Raw genomic sequence first — 20,010 nt, 5'->3', positions numbered from 1 at the left:
ACACGGTGCGGTGTCTTGGCAGCAGCAGGGCTGTCTTTCCAGTGATGTGTGCTCAGGACCATGTCACTACTTGTTTGTGTCCCTTCCCTCCTGAATCCTCAAAGGAGCTGGGGACCCAGAGGAGTGCAGGAGGCAGAAGGAAGCCCAGTGTGGTCTCACGGTCACCACAGATAGTGTGCCATGTGCACAGGCTGTAAAGACAGTGACCGGGGGACACCGTGTGTGTCTTGCATGGCTCTCTGGGCTCAAGGTTTGGGCAGAACTGGGGGAACCTATGGCGGGTGACTCCAGCTTCAATATCCCAGCCTAGGCCTGGCTACAGGCAGCCCTGAGCACCACTCTCAGTGCTGAGTAGACACGTGCTCTCACATCAGAGCTCTGCAGAAACGGCGGCAGGCACAGCTGCCAAGCTTGAAAGCTGTGATGAATTCCAGACCCTCCGCCGTGTACCAACACTGCTTTCACTTCTCTGTGCTTCCTTCCCCCTGCGGCTGAGGCCAGCAGGGTGTGCGAGGCTGCTGGGGACGCCCCTCTTACCTGCATGATGAGGATGCACATCCCCACCGTGCCCAGCACGTGCTTATTGTCATCGAACCACATCTTCACCTTTTCATAGCAGCCCTGGGGAGCGAGGCCCACGAGGTTAGGGTCCCAGCCCAAGAATGCGCTCCCTGCAGCCCGGCCCCCCCACCTCACTCTCTCCTTCCACCTCGTCCTCGCTCTTACCTCCCAGCCCTCCCTGGTCTCAGCCCTGTCCCCCTCCCTTGGCGCAGCCTCCACCCCACCCGCAAGGCCAGCTGCAGAGCCTCAGACCCCATTCAACCCCTCACCCTCTGACTCTCCCAACTGTGGGTCCAGCCCCACCCCCCATTTTCCATCTGCCTTTTGGCTTCATTTTTGTGAGCCCCCACCCCACCCCACATTCAGCCAACCTCTTAGTGTCCTGGGCCCAGCCTCCCCCGTAGGGCTCCTCGTGCCAGGGCATCCACACACGGGCTCTTGGACCCAAGCGGTCCATCCCCAGCCTCACCGTCCTCCACAAAGGCGTGGTGGCATTGTGCCCGCAGCCCTGGGAGTTCTCCATGCAGCAGCGGTCGGGAACCGTGTTCTCCCCCAGCACTGGGTACCAGTCTGTGTAGTCAGTGACGCCACAGCATCGCATCTGGACAGCAGGAATGGAAGGGGCAGTCAGACACGCCATGGCCCGCCCCTTCCTCCCCAGGGCCTTCCCCTGCCCAGGCCAACCCCAGTCCCCGCAAAAGTGGCCACCCTGGAGTTAAGGGAGGAGACAAAGGGCTTGCTTCTTGTCCCTTCTTTGGGCTTCAGCCGGGCCCACTGGGGAAGCGAGTGAGCGCTCCTTCCCGGAGACCAGAGTGGCAGAGGGCAATGCAGCCCACCCCTCGGGCGGGGCCCCTGGGCTCAGCCCTGTGCTTGCCCACCAGCACCTCTGCTCTTTCTGTAAACCGTTCCAAGCCGACTGCCACTCAACCCCGGGCCGGCCCCTCCCCAGGGCTTAAAATGGGCGCATCTGGGACTATGGACTTGTTTTCCTCCTAGAGCCAGGGCCTCCTCACCTAAGCCAAGCCCCGTCATGGAGGCAAATCTGTTGCTAAAATAAATTCAGTCATTCATCCCAAAGCTCAGCCACAGCAATCTTAGGCCTGCCTCTCCTGTGTCGTCATCCCTGTCTGGCTGCACCTTGCTGTATCACATCTGACTTGGCAGTTCAGGCAAATGCCCCCGTGGGGACCACCCCACTCCCGGTTAAAATCCAGAAAGCATGGGTGCCCGGCCAGGTCACCGGGGAAAGCAGCTAGAAGTGCCGGCCGCCACCCTTCCTCCCTGCCTGGCCCCGCCAGGGCGGCCCGGCCCACACCTCAGCCTGGATGATGTTCCAGGCGTTCTTCAGCCCCACGTTGTTCTCGGTGTGGTACAGCAGCAGGCCTTCCTTCAGGTCCTTCTTGGCGTTCTCGTTCACCTGCCAGGCAGAGGGACGCAGCGAGATGGTTGGGACCAGGACGCAGCTCGTCTCTCCAGCCCACCTCAGGTCACCCAAGATGGTGAGTGACAGATGAGGAGGGAGGAAGGCGGGGAGGCAGCTGGTCTGGAAGGCCCTGCCCACTGGGGTGGGGGCTCTGCTGGCCCAACAGAGGTGCGGGGGCAGGCACACACTCCCAGCTTCAGAATACAGCAGGCCCTGGTGCACCCACCACCTCCCAGCAGAGCTAAACTCAGGGCCACGGCTGTAACACCCAGAGGCAAAAAAAACACACCATGTGCCTCCACTCCCCCATCCCACGACCAGCCACGCACACAGGCCACTCTGCCACCCCCGTCCCCCACTACACAGCTTCCCCACAGACTGCCCCTCTCAAAACACACCGTGGGAACTAGAAGGAGGAAGACAGATCGTGTGACCTTCACCTCCCTCACCGCTGTTCTACCTGAGATTGAACAGCAGTATCTACTCATGGCGCTGTTGTAAGAATTAAGAGTAACAATTCTCATAAAAGGACCAAGAACAGGGCTGGCACAGAGAAATCTCTCGACATTGTTCTTTCTTCCCTTTCACAAGTGCAAAACCAAAAAATTATTCTTTCTCGTCCTAACAATGTCTCTTTCAGTGCGGCTCAGGCAGCTACTTCAAGAACTGCTCCTTACACAGTTCTGGAGTGCACGGTACCAAAGGGCCTGCCACGCCCCAAGAGACTGAAATCCCAGCCAACCTCGCTCTTGACTGAGAACTGCCCACCCTGGCGAGGTTATAGGGGGTCACCCACCATCCTCCTGAACCCAGGAGCAGCACCCGTCCTCAAGGGCTCTAGTGCAGGAAACAGAGCTTCCCTGTGCTGTCAGTCCTGCTCAGCCAGCGTCGCCCAGAGAGTTCCTCCTTGTTTCTCATGGGTTGCTCTCAAATCACCCAGCCCAACCACCTGATGAGGTCTGAATCCCTTCTCCAAGTAGCGTAATTCCTTCCAGTGAGAGGGAGCTCACTAGCGCCAAAGGCAGTCCACTGCCATCTCTGGTCATGCAGAGGATTCCACTTCCTGGGACTATACAAAGTCAACTCCCCCATCCTCCAAATTTGCCTGCCCCGTGCTGCCCCCATCAAAACCTTCCATCTGGTCTTTCCTTGGTAGCTTTCCCAAACCTTGGTTCCATCTTCCTTTCTGCATAGATGCTGCTTGCCAGCAGTCTTCCTCTGGCCAGGGAAGGGACCCTGGCCTGCTTGGCCCAACTCTAAGGGCAGTGACATTCCATATGCTCCCTCCCATCTGGTAAGGCTTACCTTGTCCATGTAGACAAAGAAGAGGATGAGTAAGATCAGCTCTGCTAGGAGGATGACCAACAGGACGATGAAAAACTGGAAAGGAAAGGGCCAGGCATGGATAGGTGGTAATGGGCAGGACTGAGGACAAGGAGGGTGTGGAAGGCAGGGACAGGTGGCGCCTAGGTGGGGCTTCCCAGGTCTGGGAGAAGCCAGCTCCTCCTGAGGAAACCCAGATACCTAGGACAGGGACATAAAGGAGCTGACTAATCAGGGAGCGGGAGGGACAACTAAGGGTATGCATAACCAATCATGAGGAGGAGAGGTGTGGTCAAGCCTAGGACATTCTAGAAACAGTTTCCCTGGGCTCAGGTTGGACACCCAGGTGGCTAATATTCCAGGTCTTGCCTGTCCCAGGGGTCCAAGTGCAAGGAGATCAGGAGTTGGAGGGGCTGGGGATTCGGACATAACTTACGCTGAGGAGGAGGCACTTGTTTTCCTTGATGGCCCCCAGGCAGCCGAGGAAGCCCGTCACCATAACAATGGTGCCTATGGCGATGACCAGGTTGGCTGCAGACAACGAAGGGAAGCTGGGGGAGAAGGTGGCAAAGTTGCCTTGGGACACGGAGAGCCAGATGCCCACTCCAAGCAGCCCACAGCCACAGAGCTGGAGAGGAAGGAAAGCCCATTAGCTTGGCGCTGCTCTCACACTCGTCCATGGAGCTGGGAACACTGCACGTCCCCACCCCATGCTCTGAGACACAGAAAAAGTGAGAACCGACAAGGTGAGAACGGGACTACCGTCGGGCTGCAGACCCGAAGCATGTCAGCTGTGTGACCCAGACAGTCCCCTAGCCTCTCTGTGCCTCAGTCTCCCCATGTGACAACGGAGACTGTGCCAGTTTCACGAGCCTCCCAGGTCATTCTGAGGATGGATTAAACCACACAGAGGCAAAAGTGTGTAACAAATACATGGAAGGTATTGGACACATGTGAGCGGTTAGGTTACTCTGCGTGATAGAGAAGAGGCCCCAGTGTCCAAGACAGAGGCCTGGTGAGAGGGGAGAAATGGGGTCAGGGAAAGCAAGAAAGACTTCATCTCTGGAGGTGGGAAGGGACCCTTGGAGTCGGGTTTCTTGGAGCCAGAACTTCCAGTGACTGTGTCCTGTTACTCTGACCCGAAGGGCCATTTGTGCACTGGAGTCTGAAGAACAATTTCCCACAGATGGAGAAAGGAGGCAGTCATCGGCTGGCTGGGGGCCTGGCCAGTGTGCGGGACGTGGGAGTCCATGGCTGCCTTCACCACCCATCCAATAAGCTGGCCTCTGGCATGACTGGCCCCAAAACCGAAAAGCAACTCTCCCCAACAGCACCCCTGGGGCTGCCGGCGCCACAAGCTCCACCTGGGGAAGCTTCCATTTCACTGGCTGCAAATCTCCACATCTGCCTTATTTTATGCTTGATATAGCTGGCACTCCCCGACTCCCTCCGCCAGCTCATGGGAAGTGTGCTGAGTCTGAGGAGCCAATCAATCAGTCAAATAGTATTTATTGAGTGCCTACAGCATGCAATGTGCCATGCCAGAAAAGCTACAACCACTTTAGAGACCTGTTTTCCAGGGGCCTCTGTTCTGGCTGGATGGGAGCAATAGAAGTGCAACATCTACCACTCCCAGGTAGGATGGACTGGTGCCCGGTCAACGCTACGGGCGTTCAGAGGAGGCAATCACTGTCGCAGTCACGGATGCCAGTTGAAGCAGGAAGTCCCTAAAGGGTGGGTGGACTAGGGGCAGATGGAGGACGAGAACATTCTATGCTGGGTGAAAGTGCAGGGGGTAAGGGCTTGGGAGTCAGAGACCCAAACAGGACTCCTGGCTCCAGCTTATCCTGGTGGTGTGAGCTTGCAAACCCCTCGTATGCAGAGTGAGGATATCATCCCCTTCCTATTGGACTGCTGTGAGAATTAGAATGGAATAAGCTACGTGAAGTGGGTGGCCAGCTCCGGGCACTGCTTGCTGGAAAGGCACTTCCCGGGCAGCTGTTCTGTGCCAGGGCCTGTGCTGACTATGCTGACTCCAGGAATCAGCCCAGCCCCTGCTCTCAAGCTGCTTTGGCTCCTGGGAAGAAACAAAGGCTCGGGGCTGAGACAAGGCAACCCACAATTAGGCAGGGTAGGGATGCCCATGGGAAGGTGAGGGGAGGGGGCAGACGCCTCCCTGAGGAAGGGCATCTCCTTCGCTTATTCTTCCACAAACCCAAGTGAACACCTGCATATTCAGTGCCAGGCCCTGTTCTCTGAGCTGGGGAGACAGTGGTACACCTTACTGGCAAAGACCCTGCCTTCACGAAGAGTAGATTCTTACAGGAGACATTGACCTTATGTAAGCAACAAACGACATCACTTCAGTTGCTGACATGCGCCACGAAGAAAAATAAGGCTATGTAAAGAGCCAGAAAATAACTGGGGAGGGCATGGGCAGCGAAGGTGTCTTGGAAGAGGTGGTGTTTAAGCAAAAACCCAAATAAACAGGGGGAGGGAGCAACATAACTATCTGGGGGAAGAACGTTCCAGACAGAGGGAACGGCAGGTGCAAAAGCCCCGGAGTGGGAAGGAGCCTGGCTAGCCAAGGAGGAGCACACTGGCCGTGTGCTACAACAGTGAGTGAGGTGACACATGGTAGGAGACAAAGCAGGCAGGGTGGCCGGGGGCCAGGCCAGCTGGGACCTCGCAGGTAAAGGAAACGTGCGTGTGTCCTCAGTGTGACGGGAAGGCCCCGGAGCTGGAGAGTGACACGATCTCACTGAGGTTTTCAGCAGATCACTCTGGCTGCTGTTTGGAGAAGTGACCGCGGGAAGGCCCGAGGGAGGCCAGCAGGGCAACTGGGAGGCTACTGTGATTAGGCTTGGGTTTGTGGAGGAATAAGCAAAGGAGATGCCCTTCCTCAGGGAGGCGTCTGTCCCCTCCCCTCACCTTCCCGTAGGCATCCCTATCCTGCCTAATTGCGAGCCTCTGTTTCTTCCCAGGAGCCAGAGCAGCTTGAGAGCTGGGGACGACTCATACCAGGAGGCTACAGAGGAGCGGTGAGACATGGTCCAATTTGAGATGCTTTGAAGGTGGCATTGACAGGCCTTGCTGGGCTTTGAAGAATGAGTAGGATTTTGATAAATGGGGAACCAGAAAGGTGGTCCACACTATGCATGAAGAAAAACGTAGGAACAGACACCGCCACGTATTACTAACCCAGAGACAGTGCAAGGAGCTGCAGGGGGGTCCGAATGACGCACGTCCAGCAGCTGCCTGGGTCCTTCCCACTGTGGAGAGTGGGTCTGTGCCTCCTGTCCCCTGGCGCAACCCCACATGGAACCAGGTCAGGGCTCCCAAGGAATGGGCACACTCAGACCCACAGCGACGCCCAGCTGGGCCATCACAAAGCTTCGCCGGGGAACGGGGCTAGCCCCGCCTACGGCCACTAGGTGGCGCTCCAGGCTGGTTCAGAAGCTCTGGGTTCGCCGGTGATGGCTGGAACTTTCATCCAAATAGTCACTCTGACTTTTCCTCAATCTGGTCAGTTTCTGTGCTGCCGTCTCAATTTTTCTTTCATTAATCATACCGTGGAGAATTTATGATCTTCACGCTGAAGATTTATGGCTCTAAAAGCCAGACCCTGGAATGAGTAAGCGGAAACCCCGCTGCCGCAGGTACTGGCTGCAGGGGAGCTGCAGGGCGCCCCCACACACTGCAGCTGGAGACACGCAGGACCCCAGAGCTCAGAGCCTGGATCCTCCGCGGGCCTGGAAAAGTTCTCAAAGTATAGCTTTCACCTGAAGCGGTTTCCCACTGTGGGTGTACCTGCAGGGAGGGGGCCCCTTCCAAGCCCCTCTCTCCACTTCCCTCCTGGGGGAAATGCTGGGACGCTCAGGAACCTCTACCTAGGAAAACCTCTTAGGTCAGACACTCCAGGACCTGGTCACCTCTCTTCAAACTGGTTCTCTGACTTCACACTCCACATCCTTTGATTTGGTCTTGCCAGACCCACCCGGGAGCCTTCTGCCTCTCAGGAAACACAGCTGGTGCCCTGTCCCCAAATCTGCTTCCTTTCCCATTTCCCATCCAAAGTCCTCCAGGCCCCCAGGAAAGATCTGCAGCCTACCCTACGGGGGCGCAGTCTGGACTGGAAGCCTTCCTCTCCAAGCCCTCTCCCACCTCCATCACAGCTCTCGCCTGGCACAACTCCACATATGGTGCACGTCTGCCCAGTGAGGAGGCCTGTGCAGTACAGCGGGTGCCACGCACATCTCCACTGCCACGCTCCCATCCCCAAGGGCCTCCTGCCAAGATGAGCCCTCTGCTCCCATCTTCCGATGACCCAACACTAACAGAGCCTCCCGGCAAGAAGAAAACACAAAGGTCACGCCTTGATTTTCCAGGAAGCTAAGCGGGGGGACAAGTAAGTCCCCAGTCACACTGCCGGGCTGGTACAAAACCTTGGTTTCTGAGCCTTCACTACCTGCTCCCAGGGGACTTCCGACTGACAGGGGACAGGCACCAAGACTGGGCCTTCGCCACGGGTCGCATGTCCAGATCACGGCCCCCACTGCCCTCCCTGCCTCTAGTTTCCAGCCCAGCCTGCATAGAGCTGCCTTATTCCTTTTCCTAAAATGCCTCTCTCATCATGCTGCTCCCTGGTGTGACCTTAAGATTTTTCAGCTCTCGGAGGCCCAATTTCCTTTAAAACGTGGGATTTGGACGAGATCATTTCTCAGGTCCCTCTGGCGCAGTCTTAGCCGAGCCTGAGACATGGTGCTCTCAGCCCTCAGCCCAGTGGTTCCCAATCAGGAGCAATTCTGCTCCCCAAGGAACATGTGGCATGTCTGGGGACATTTTTGGTTGCCACAACGGAGGAGCTGCTCCTGGCATCTGCAGGCTAAACACCCTGCAGCGCACAGGACAGCCCACACAGTCAAGAACTGTCTGGCCCCAATTGTCAATAGAGTTTGAGAATCCCCGCCCCCCACCCTATCCCCATGCCAGGCACCCACCCTTGGGCTGCCAACACCTTGAGAACAGCCATTGGAGAAAGAATCTGATGTGTTCCCTCCAGCGGTGGGGAAAGGAGAGCCAATGACAGCGATGTGCCCCAAAGTGCTGGGGAGATGCCAGCTGGTGAGCTGGGGAGGGCCAGGGCTGAGATCGGGGAGGGAGCAAGGGCAGGACGGAGGAGCTGATGGCAGAGACAGGCTGGCCATGAAGTCTTGGTGAGCCAGGCCTGCCCCGCACAGGCAGGAGGGCGGGAAGTCAGGAAGATGACCTCTGAAGCCAGTGCACTGGGCAGGGAGAGGGTGCAGCAGGAGCAGGAGAGGGAGGTGCAGGGCAGGGGAGCCACCCCTGGTGGAGGGAGCCCAGCACACAGCACAGGAAGGAGGCAAGGCCTGTCTGTGGTGGCACAGCCAAAGCTCAGGGCCGGAGAGCTTAGCTGGTGGCATTCGGGAAAATTCCCTTCCAAAACCAGGGGGTTGTCTCAGCTGAGATGACTGAGCTATAATCTAGCCCACGATGGGACAATGTGGGGTGAGGCAGGGTGACTCAGGGGATCGGGCCCCAGGCAATGCTAGCACCAACCCGCAGGAGGTCACCAGCCACTCCTGGTGTGGTCCGGGCCTGACTGATGCCCTCCCCGGAGCAGGAGCAGGCCCAGGGGCCAGCCTGGGTACCAAGCCTCCCCTGTCCCTTCCCCAACCGAAGGCATTTCAAAATAACTTCAAATCAGGGCTACAAACAAATCCACATCCAAATTTGGGAAGACGAATCCCATCCTTACATTTGCCAATGGCCTCCTTGAGGGCCAGGATTTGGGTCTGTCATTTTTGTGGTTAAATCCACAGAGCCTAGAGCAGGGCCTCACTCCTGGCAACGCCTTCAAATCCCACAGGGCGATCCAGTCTGGGCCCTGCCCTGACTCCGGAGGAGGGAGAGGGTGCAGGCCCCCAGCACAGAGAAAAGCCTCAAGTCATCAGGCTGTATCAGGATCTTCTTTGTCACCAGGGGCCCATCCACAACATGCGCAGCAGGTAAACTGAGGCCCAGTCAGGCTACGGCCATACAGTGAGCCCACACTCCAGCCTCAACTCATTTGTTAAGTCTTGTAGTTAGCTAATATCCCCACGGTGCCTTCCTTGTCTTCAGTTTGAACCATGTTGACTGTGGTTTAAATACAGGCTTCTGCCACGTGTCGTTACGTATGTTTCATGCAGGCATCCTATTCCTCTGGGGGTGAGGGACACAATTCCCGCTTCGGGCTTCCCCCGTCCTGAGCTTCTCCACCCGCTTCCATGCTGCTTAGAACCCAGGGGCAGCCACTGACCATATCTCATGGGTGCCATCGGTCTCCCACTGGTGGGAGCGGCCCCTCCCCAGGGATGACTCCTCTGCCAGCGCCAGGCCCACAGCAGCACATCTACGACCTTGTGGGCTTCTGTGTAGACTTGTTGCCTACCCTCACTAAAAACACACACAGCTGGGCACAGTGGCTCATGCCTGTAATCCCAGCACTTTGGGGAAAAAAAAAAAAAAAAAAAAAAACACACATGGACTTCCAGGACCCAGGTTCGTGTCTTATCCATTTTTCCTCCATTGCAGGGCCCAGAACATGCCTGGATTACTAGATAAATATTTGCTGGAGGAATGAATAAATGAATGAATGATGGGGATGGACGGAGGGGCCTGAGCAGACCATAGCTGGGGAACAGGACCAGACCCAGACATGCAAATCCTCCTGAAAAAGCAGCCTCCTGTTCACCCCATCTTCCCCACTCCTGGGACCCCCAGTGCCCTCGGGTTGCTCCCACCTCTGCTGCCTTATTTTAATCCCCACTGCCTCACATGCCTGCAGAGCCCCACAAGGCACCTGGGCTCCTGGCATCGGATGTCACTGGTGACCCCCAACCTGGCCCCTGGCCCCCCTGACACCCTCATCCACTTTTTACTTGCAGGAGATTTTCGAATGCTAGGACTCAGTGCTCCCTAATGTTTCTATGAGCCAAGGCCAGGCCCAACATTTAATGGCATTTAATAAATTAGTGGATGTGGAGAATTTTTAAAAAAGAAAAAAACCAAAACAGCTTTAATTTCACAGCCTGACATGCTGGCTAGTAATGAACCTGCCTGGCTCTGGAAGAAGCCGACCTGCCAAGAACTTCATTGTGGGGAGCAGAGACAATACATCAGTGCCAGGAGCGCAGCCGCTGCTTTGTATTTCAGACACCCCTTGCCTCCAAGGGCCCCCGCAGCTCATTCATTCTCACAGCCATAAAAGAAGAGGCAGGAGGGGCAGGGGAGGCGAGAGAGGAGACGATGCCTCCAATTCTGCATGGAGAGAAATGAAAGGACAAAGTCACAGACACATCTTTGCCAAAGTCACCAGCAGGCAGGAGGACCACAACTCGGTGGAACCATGGAGCGGGATGCAGCCACACAGGGTCTCCCAGGGTCTGAATGCTCACCATCCCACAATGCACTCCGTTCTTTTTTTTTTTTTTTTTTGCATACCTCTAATCAGTCAAGAATTCTTTCTTATTAACGCAAGAATCTACTTCCCTGTGGCTAAAATGCATCAATCCTAGTTTTGCCCAAGAAGCCCACTAAGAACAAGTAAAACAGGCCTGTCTCAAACTGAAAGTTAGGCTCCAGCTATGGTAGGACCAGCTCTTCCCCTCCTACGTTCTGAGCTCTATACTTCTAGTAATTCAGCCTAAGACCCCATTGGCTTGAGTGGCAGCCATAGCATAGTTTAGTCTCACACTGAGCTTGTGCATAACTTCAAGCCAGATGGCATGATTCCTCGGTCATTACTGTTGGACCCCACACTTTCTCTCAAAGCCTCCAATTCACCTTCACACCTTCACTTTGCAGCCCCTAATCTCACCAACTTACATAGGTGTCAGGGAGATGACACCCATATTTTTGTGCCTAATTTTCCTCCAAATAAACATTCATTTGCATATCTACAACCCAGTTACATTTTGATTATACCAGAATGGGGTTATTCTCCATGTGAGACAGTTCTAAGAGAGAATGTCTACCCATGGCCAAACTTAAGGGGCATTGTGTTTGGGAGCTGCAAGCCTCTGCGGTTATAAAGCTCCTGAATTATGTTTCAAGAGTGTCAATACTCTCCAGCCAACTTTGTAACCCTTCCCCAATTGACCAAAACCCCTAGCAGTTGAGAGTGAGTCCTGTTACAATACCTACACCTCTTGCAATCTAAAGCCCCGAAGTGTATATTGGGGTGGAAGAGTCCACGATGAAGGAGATTCTATCCGAGACTTTGGGGGCACCTCCTACCCACCTCCAGGGGTGTCAGGGCCCTGCATGGTGGGATAAATGCCCAGTCACCAGCAGTCCTGGCCCCCACTTGCACAAAGGGCTTGGTATCCTCTGGCCCCTGGCTGGGGGCAGGGTTGGCCCTGTTGAAGTGCTACCCATCTGTGTGGGCTTCCTGGCCTAGCCTCGGTATGGGGGGGCACCTGTCCTGCCTGGGGACTCGCTCCAACCAAGGCATCTGTGAGACTCTAGGTTGGTATAGCCCTGGGAACAGGGAGAACCTGAGTCTGTTCCGGGCTTCAAAGATGAAGGCATGGGTGAGAGATGGCCCAGTCCCCAACACGGTGATGCCTAGATAGCAAGGACCAGAGACGGGGAGGGATGGGGGCATCTACCACGTGCTGCCCCACACACCCCGTTATAAGCCATGCCTCTTTCTGGGAGAAAGGCTACAGGGCGATGCAGGTCACCTCCCACACCTCCATCTGTACCCCGTCCCCAGGCCACCTGACAGCAGGCCCCAAGTCCACTTTCTCGGGCGCCAGCATCTTTCTACTTCTCAAACTGACCCACAGGCCTTCTTCCTCCATGGGGAACTGGAAAAGAAGGTAGAGGCACGTTCAGAACCTCCTAGGGGGCCTGGTGTAGGGCCGAAGCTGTCAGAAGGAACAAAGCCCGAGGAACAGCCCTCAGAAGGACCACGAAATGACGTGTGGCCGGGATGCCAAAGAGCAGCAGATAATAGCACCTACCAGCCTTGTAGAGGAGGAGTGATCATTCACCAGTCCATAAACATCGATTCCCGCTGCCGCCGCAGCCCTACCAGAACAGGCTGCGCACGCGGGGCAGAACCACATCTTCTTCCCAATCAAGCCCATCCTGGGCCTGGGCAGTGGGGCCAGGGGCTCTTCCCAGACCGAGGATGCACAGTGCAGCCACAAGAGGGGATGCGGGTGGGTGCAGGGAAGAAGGGCCACACAGGGAGCACTTGTGACTCAGCGACCCCAAGCTCCTACCAGCCTGTGTAGCTCCTGCTCACTTTGGGCATGGAAGGATGTGGCCCCTAGACTGCAAGCCTCTGCTGCAGACCCTGGGCAGATCAAGTGAGCAAGAGGGCACAGCTGTTTCCCATCCCGATGCAGGAACACACAGAGGGCAGGCTGCAGGAATGCACGGAGGGCAGGCTGCAGCACCTACTGAACAGGCATGGGAAAGAAACTCCCAAGAGGGAGGCTGACAAACCAGTCATGGCCTCCACTGGAGGCTTCGGCTCTCTGAGCTAGTGGAAGGACTGCCCTTTGCTGGGAGAGTAGGGGGTGAGGAGGACCCTTGGACATGCCTTTTCCCCAAACTCTGGAACTTGTCAGCACTGGACAGAAGGCAGCGTGGAGCCTCAGGACACCCACACCCAGTAATACTGCATGATGTGCAGGGTGGGCACTGCACGTTGGGCAGGAGTGGGGGATGGTCAGGTGGCTCTCATGAACGGCATGCCCAGAGCCACGGCTGCCCAGGAAGGAACCACGAGGAGGCAGCCTGGGGCCCCGGCACATGGCACTGTCTCCACTCCCATGGTCACTGTAAAGTGGAGGGGAAGGCACCAAGAACTCAGAATAGCTTGTCAGAGGTGTCTGAGAAAGGATTTTCCAACCACCAGCATATTTTTTCCTTCCTGCATTTGTTTTATTTTGTGCTTCTGGGGAGAAAGTCATTTCTGACAGCATCAAAGCACGCAGTAATTGTGAAGCCAGGGCTGCTGTGAGAGGCAGGATGGGCTTAAGAAACCAACCTTCAAGGATGGCAATGTAACTGGCGGCTGCCTGGGCTTCCCAGAGAAGGCAGAACCATGGGCAGCCCAGACCTCAGGACTTGGAGCCCAGGGGAGCAGGAGGTGCAGTGCAGCTCTGGCAAGCCACTTAACCTTTCTGAGATGTTCCTCTGATAAACCAGAGAGAGAGAAGAGCACCTCCCCAGCACTCAGGGACACCGTGGGGATGAACAGGGTTCTGCCTGCTGAGCACTTTGTGTTCCTCAGAATATTAATGCTGTACAAGGTGTTATTACTAAAACTCCTTGGAAAATGCAGGGAGAACAGGACAAGGATACCTTGAATCCCCATTACATCTTTTTGGCAAAGTGCTCCAATCATCCAGGAGACTGTAACTCATTCTTCAGGATGGCGAAGGGGGTGGGGACCATTCACCCTGTTTTGGGAAAGAAGGTGCCCCCAGAGGTGAAAACTTCATGACTGGGTGCCTCCTCTCATTTGGCACAGCTGCCTCGGCTCCACCCATGGCAGGTCGGAGGCCCTTTCAGTAATGTAATAAGGGTGATCTTCCATGGCTCTAGCTCAGCAAATAGCACCATAATTACACAAACAGGTAGCAGGAAAGACTGCCTGACAACCAGGTCCACCTCTGGCCCCAACACAGCCACCCACACACTCTCTAGCTATAGCCCTTTGACAGGGCCCACACGTGGAGCACCTTCTCCCTGGGGATCCTGTGCCCACAGCCTGATTATTTATACTGCCAGCCGGGAGCCATGTCCACCCACGCCAGCATTTTGGCATTTCTGACATGCTTCATGGGGGACACGGAATGGCTGAGTGCAGGTCTCTCTGCCAGAGATGGTCTCAGCACCAACTTAAGTGACAACCCGAGATCCCTCCCTGCCCTGTGCCAGACTGTGCCCACTTCTGGGCTCTCCTGGTCACACAGGAGGCTGTGACCCATCCTGTTTGCAACATGCGCACGGCAATTCAGTTACTCCATTGAAAGCTGCTGGCCTGTCCGCAGTTTCCCCAGACAAATGTGTCCCAGGTCACAGAGCTCTTCGTGGTGCAGCTGCACCTGCTCCCAGCGCCCACGGCCCACCTTCCCTGCCCTTCCTCGTCATGTTCTGTGGCAGTGGACGAGTGCCGATCGTGCACCAGTGCTAGTCTGAGTGCTTTGCCTCTATTGCCTCATTTAATCTTCCCAACCCAGTGGCATCTTTGTCCTCCCCATTTTACAGATGACAGAACACAAGCATAGCGAGGTTCAGTGAAGAAACCCAGGACATCTGACTCCAAAAACTACATTCTTACCCACCACCTCCCGCTGCTGGGATCTGGGTCATCTGCCTGGCTCTTTCCCACGAAAGCCAGAAAGAGTGTCACCCAGACACGTCCCTGCTCTGAGAAAGGAAGGCTAGCTGTGATAAGAGTGTGCAGACGCAAGCCTCTGGGCCTGGAGCGCTCCTTGTAGCCGAGGAGGACAGGATGAAAAAGCAGTGTTGGTGAAGACACTAGTGGGGATGGAGGCAGCCAAGCCGAGGAGAAAGCTGGCATTAACTGAGCCCGTATCACAGGCCAGGAACTGTGTCCCACCCTTTCCACAAATGCCATACAGGGCAGTTACTAACATTTTCTCTGACTTTACAAAGGATCAAGGAGGTTGAGTATCCTGTCTAAGCTCACACATGGAGCTGACAGAGTGGGATTTTAACCCAACTTGCTATGACTCTTGTGATTATAACCTCTACCTGCCTCCTGCAGACCTGAGAAAAATCTAAGATTCCATTTTATTAAACATGTTCGACAAATTTCTAGCCCAACCTGAGTTGGGGGAGGTGACACAGGCATGCCAAGAAGTGGAGGGAGCCAGGCACACAGCCCGGGTGGTGGGGTGGGGAAAGGAGGGGGTGCCCGGCCACAGCAGGCAGGAGCAGCGGACAGATGCTCAGTCCAGCCGAGGGCAACTACCTGCTTTGCTGATTCTGCCAGAGGTGTGAAACTGTTGGCTCCACCACTCTCCAAGAGGAAGCAAGGAGGAACAAAACAAACAAATTTGCAGCTCAGTGGACATTTTGCACCTGTATCTCCAAAAAACAGGAGCTCATGGAAATAATAACAACACTTTGCCATTTGTTATCCAGAGGGCACTTTCATGTACTGTGTCTCTGCACACGGTGATGACGATCTTGAGTGGAGCCCATTTTACAGATGAAAACACTGGAGCCCTTGGAGTTGGGCCCTTTTGCACACGGTGCCTGTAACTGACCAATGTAGTGAGCAGGGATGTTCAGAATTTCCTTATTTGACCCACAAGGATGTGGAGTTTCAGAGGAAAGCACAGAAGCCACTGAAAGGACTTCTGCTTTTTGGAAAAGAGTAACCCGCTGGTGGATCCTCCAGCCAGTTAGTTACTCAGCAGGTGCCTTGCACACAACTGCCCTGAGCCCAGCACTGCGCTGGTTTCTACCGCACACAAGATCATGAGACAGGATCCGACCCTGGGAATAGCCGGGCCAGCTGAACCAACACCACCAGGCTGGAGAGGTGGCCGCAGTGTGAGACAGGACACTGGCCAGAGTTGGAATGTGTGGGTTAGAGACGGCCGTGGCTGACTCTCGCCTTGGGTCCAGGTAGACCCGGTTAAAGTTCCAGGTTCCCTCGTTTACCAGCCAGCAGGACCGCAGAAAACGACTTTTTCTCTGGTGCTCATGTTTCAAATGGGAATTAATGGTACCTACCACATAGAGTTGTCATCAGGATTAAATGAGGTTCGTCAAAATAAACTTCCTAGCATGGCGCCTTGTACATATACATGTACTATAAACGAAAGCCATTATTAGTATCTTTGGCCTGCAGCCATCATTCCCCAGGTTACGGAGGCCAGCCGTGAGTCAGGAACCTGTGGTGGAGAGAGGCAGGGAGGTCCTGCCACTGCCCCCACTGCCCGGCCCCAGCCGGCACACAGAGGCTGCTCCTGGGCCTCCCCGAGCCCTGTCCACCCAGGCCTGCAGCAGCATCTGCCCAGATGGGCTCTACTCTCTCTACCGTCCTGCTGGTCCCCAGCCACCCATCTCCAGGAGGCGGCTTGCTTTCCCGATTCGCAGGCGTGCTTTCTTTTGGCAGGGAGCTGCTGCCGTCTGTGCTCTGGACCGTAAAACAAGTTTTCATCAATAAATTAAGATAAGCGGAAAGCCAGCTCCAGAGGAGGCGGGTTGAGGCGGGCTGGCGGGCTGGCGGGCGGGAAGCTGTTCTGTGACCCAGAAGGGGCCGAGGCAAATCCAAAGCAAGACTGGGTCCCCACTCCCCTCCCCGGGTCCCCTGTGCCCCATTCGACCCAGGCCTCTCAGACGGGGGAGGATTGGGAGGTCACCTGCCTCCCTCTGGCCCCATTACATCCTTGAGGCGGGTGAGCCAAGTGTCACAGCGACAGGTACAGTCAGGCTCTCAGCAATGTTCTGAGCCAAAGTAATGGTCCCAAGTGCTCTGCTGGGTGACCTAAATCACTCAGACACTTGCCTGCCCAATCACTACCCAATAAAAACTCTGCAGATAAAAATGCTCCTCTCACAGGGCCTCCTTGCTCTTCAGTGTAAACCCGGTTCACAAAATGCACCTTCCACGCCTCCACCTCCAGACCCTGCTCACAGCATGTCCCTCTACCTAAAAAGCCTTCCTCTTCCCTTTGCACTGTTCTCGGTCCAATCCAGAGCCATCAAGGCCCAGCTGAAGCCCCACCTCCTCCTCCAGGCTCGCAATCCTGCCTCAGCCCCCAACACTCTGCAGTGGCTCGACTGGCCGTCATCGGCCCCAGAACATTCTCCTGCCTTGTTAGTACTGACTTTTGCCGGCTGCCTGTCCTGCCTACAAATAGCTGCATGAGGGCAGGAGCCTCCCTTCAGACCTCTCTGCACAATTCCCTAGTATCAAGCACAATACTGGGCACAGAGAGGCCCTGGTTCATAAACAGCCATATATGGATTGTGGCAGCCCGAGCGAAGGAGGGAAGTGGGAATGCTGAAGCAAAGGAAGTTTTCAGCTCAGCAACAAGAGCACCTCCCCAGGCCGGTGCGTTGCCACACCACCTCCTTCAGACCCTCACGGTCATACAGGCCAGAGCATATGGCAGGAGAAGGGCCATCTGTCCGTCCACTGCCACACATGGAGAGGTGTGCCTCTCCGCATATGCTTATGAGCTAACACAGGTAAGCCTTTAGATGAAGCGATGTCAAAAAGCCCAAACAACATGGCACACTATGTGCTGCTAACGGGGCCAGGTCATCCTGGGTGTCACTCACTCCTCTGAGCCTTGGTTTTCCCACCTATAAAACAAAAGGTTGAAACTAATAATATCCAAAGCCCTCTCCAGCCCTAAGAGCCTATGATTGTGCTTCTGCTTAGTCCTCTCCCTGGCTGTGTGAGACAGGTAAGGCAACTACTATGAGTCCATTTCACAGGGGAGCAGGCGGAGGCCTCCGAGGCTAAGTGACTTGCCCACAGAGCCAGGAGGCTGGAACCCAGCACATCTGCCTCCCTAAGAGTGGCAGGAAATGATGTCCAAGTGTCACGTGAGCTGGGCCTGAGAAGTGCTGCCATTTACCGCTCACCCCCTTGTGAGATGACATCATGGTCAAAGGAAACCTGGTTAAGGAAACCGAGGCTCGGAGATGTGACTTGCTCAGGGTCCCACCGTCAAGGTCTGATGCCAATTCCCTGCCTGCCAAGGGAAATGAGCATTTAAATACAAGGGAGAAGATGGCAGTCTCAGGCCACAATGCCATTAAATCAAGACTGCTAATTACACCCCAACCTGGATATCAGTCAGAATCAATTACATCTGAGTCCAGGTGCTTTACTCACCTGGAATGAGCGGAGTTGTGCGCGGCCTCTGACCAATTATAGGCTGGGGGAGGCTCTTAAGTCAGATCCCAGCAGGCCCTCCCTCTGCTCCTCCCACCCCTACATAGTAAGGATAAGCATTCCCACCACCAAGACCTGGAGGGGGAAAGATGCCATTTCATAAAGGGCAAACGGCAGGGTGGAGGGATGACCTATGTGATAAATAGTGAGCTGGCAAGAGGCACCGAGAACAAAGTTCAATGAACAGAACAGAAATATATTGAAAATAGCAAAAAGAAACAATTACTACACATTTTCATATGAGATCCAAGGAATACATTTGCTCTTGCTTTTGCTTATTCAACAGAAAGAAAAAAAAAGAGCAGCAGCCAGAGAGCGCCGAGGAGGGCACGGCAGAAGGCAGACGCTTGTACTTTGTGGCTCTGCATTCCCCTCAGCTCTCAAAAGAGTGACTTTTGAGATACAGGCTGGCACAGGAGCCACAAGAAATAACACTGCAAGTGGAGGGACTTAGGGTGCTGCCTCTCCAGGTACCCACAAAATAGACACCCTCAAACAAGCAGGGAGCAGTGCCACTGCCGTCCACTTGGCAGCTTTGCATCTCTGGAAGTAGAAATTATTCAAGAGAAAAAGAACCAGATTTTACTTGGAGATAGAACCTAGCTCAGGGGAGCTAGAGTCTGGCTTCAGTTCAGGAAACTCTGAATTGTGTTGCAAAAGCAAGCCTCCAACGATGTAATCCTGCAGATTCTGCCCCTTCTGCAAAAAGGGTCACCAAGGCCCTGAAATGGGGATGCTCAGCCAGTGCCACCCAGGCCAGGGCAGAGCCGACCCATCCCTGGGGGAAGGGCAAGGCTGTGTCAGAGGCCCTCACGGTCACACAAAGCCCAGTGTCCTCAGTCTGTGGACACGACATTGCGAACACTGGACATGCAGAACGGGTCAGGGTCTTGCTCTTGCACCAGGTGTAGGTACCCCTCAGGGCTTCTTTTCCCAGTTCATCACGAGGGTGAAAATCAAGGTTTCCTCAACAGGGTGCCCACGTTGCTTCTCAAATCACAAAATGCCCAAAACTCCCTGCTTGCACGGACAGGCAGTAGACCCACTTCCTATGTGTCACGCAAGCCCTGAGTCGCATCTTCTGAGGCAGACTGTCTGTCCTAGTCTTTTGAACATGTTTCTCCACCTGTGTCCCCTACTTTGGAGACGCAATTCTCCATCTATTCTTCCATCCAGGAGTCACAGCTTGGACCTGGGGCCCATGGTTGAGAGCGTAGGCTCGAGCCAACACCTAGGTTCTGAATCCCAGCTCTACCCCTTGCCAGATATAACTCTGGGCGAGCTGACCTCTGACTCCAAATCTTCATCTGTAAAATGGGGATAATAATGCTATCTCCTCCAAAAATGCATATGGTACTTACCATATTAGGCTGCTGTGAATATTAAATAGGACAAAACTTCTAAAGCTCTTAGAACAGGAGCACAGCCTAACGCGGAATCAGTACTCATACAAGTTAACTATCACCGTCACCACTATTACCCTCCACATTTCATCCATCTGCTAATCCTTAGGCCACATCCCCGCAAATCTCCTGCAGCCACCTCTTCCTTTCCACTCTCCCGACCTGGTTTCCAGTCTCATCCCTTTGGCCGGAACACAGGGTAGGCGTTCGGGTTGGTCGCCCCACCTCCTCTCTGTCACCACAATCCAATCACTCTGCCCAGAGCACATCACGCCTTCCAGACCCGAGAGGGCTCCTACAGCCCAAGGGATATGGCTGATCATGGC

The 20,010-nt window shown here is 55.1% G+C and overlaps 1 protein-coding gene across 5 annotated transcripts in view; it reads right to left on the bottom strand.

The window, feature by feature from the left end:
• Positions 1-20,010, bottom strand: part of TSPAN9 (tetraspanin 9) — a 206,323-nt gene that overhangs the window by 4,221 nt on the left and 182,092 nt on the right. For all 5 annotated transcript variants that reach the window (XM_024256972.3, XM_063711993.1, XM_063711991.1 and 2 more), the window contains 5 exons: positions 3,744-3,935; positions 3,290-3,364; positions 1,877-1,978; positions 1,031-1,162; positions 538-621 (listed from right to left, as the gene is read on the bottom strand). In XM_024256972.3, the coding sequence (XP_024112740.1) occupies positions 538-621; positions 1,031-1,162; positions 1,877-1,978; positions 3,290-3,364; positions 3,744-3,935 (585 nt within the window). The remainder of the gene's footprint in view (positions 1-537; positions 622-1,030; positions 1,163-1,876; positions 1,979-3,289; positions 3,365-3,743; positions 3,936-20,010) is intronic.

Source organism: Pongo abelii, chromosome 10 (genome assembly GCF_028885655.2).
Source record: "Pongo abelii isolate AG06213 chromosome 10, NHGRI_mPonAbe1-v2.0_pri, whole genome shotgun sequence".
Classification (NCBI taxonomy): domain Eukaryota; kingdom Metazoa; phylum Chordata; class Mammalia; order Primates; family Hominidae; genus Pongo; species Pongo abelii.
This window is presented reverse-complemented; position numbering and strand designations above follow the sequence as displayed.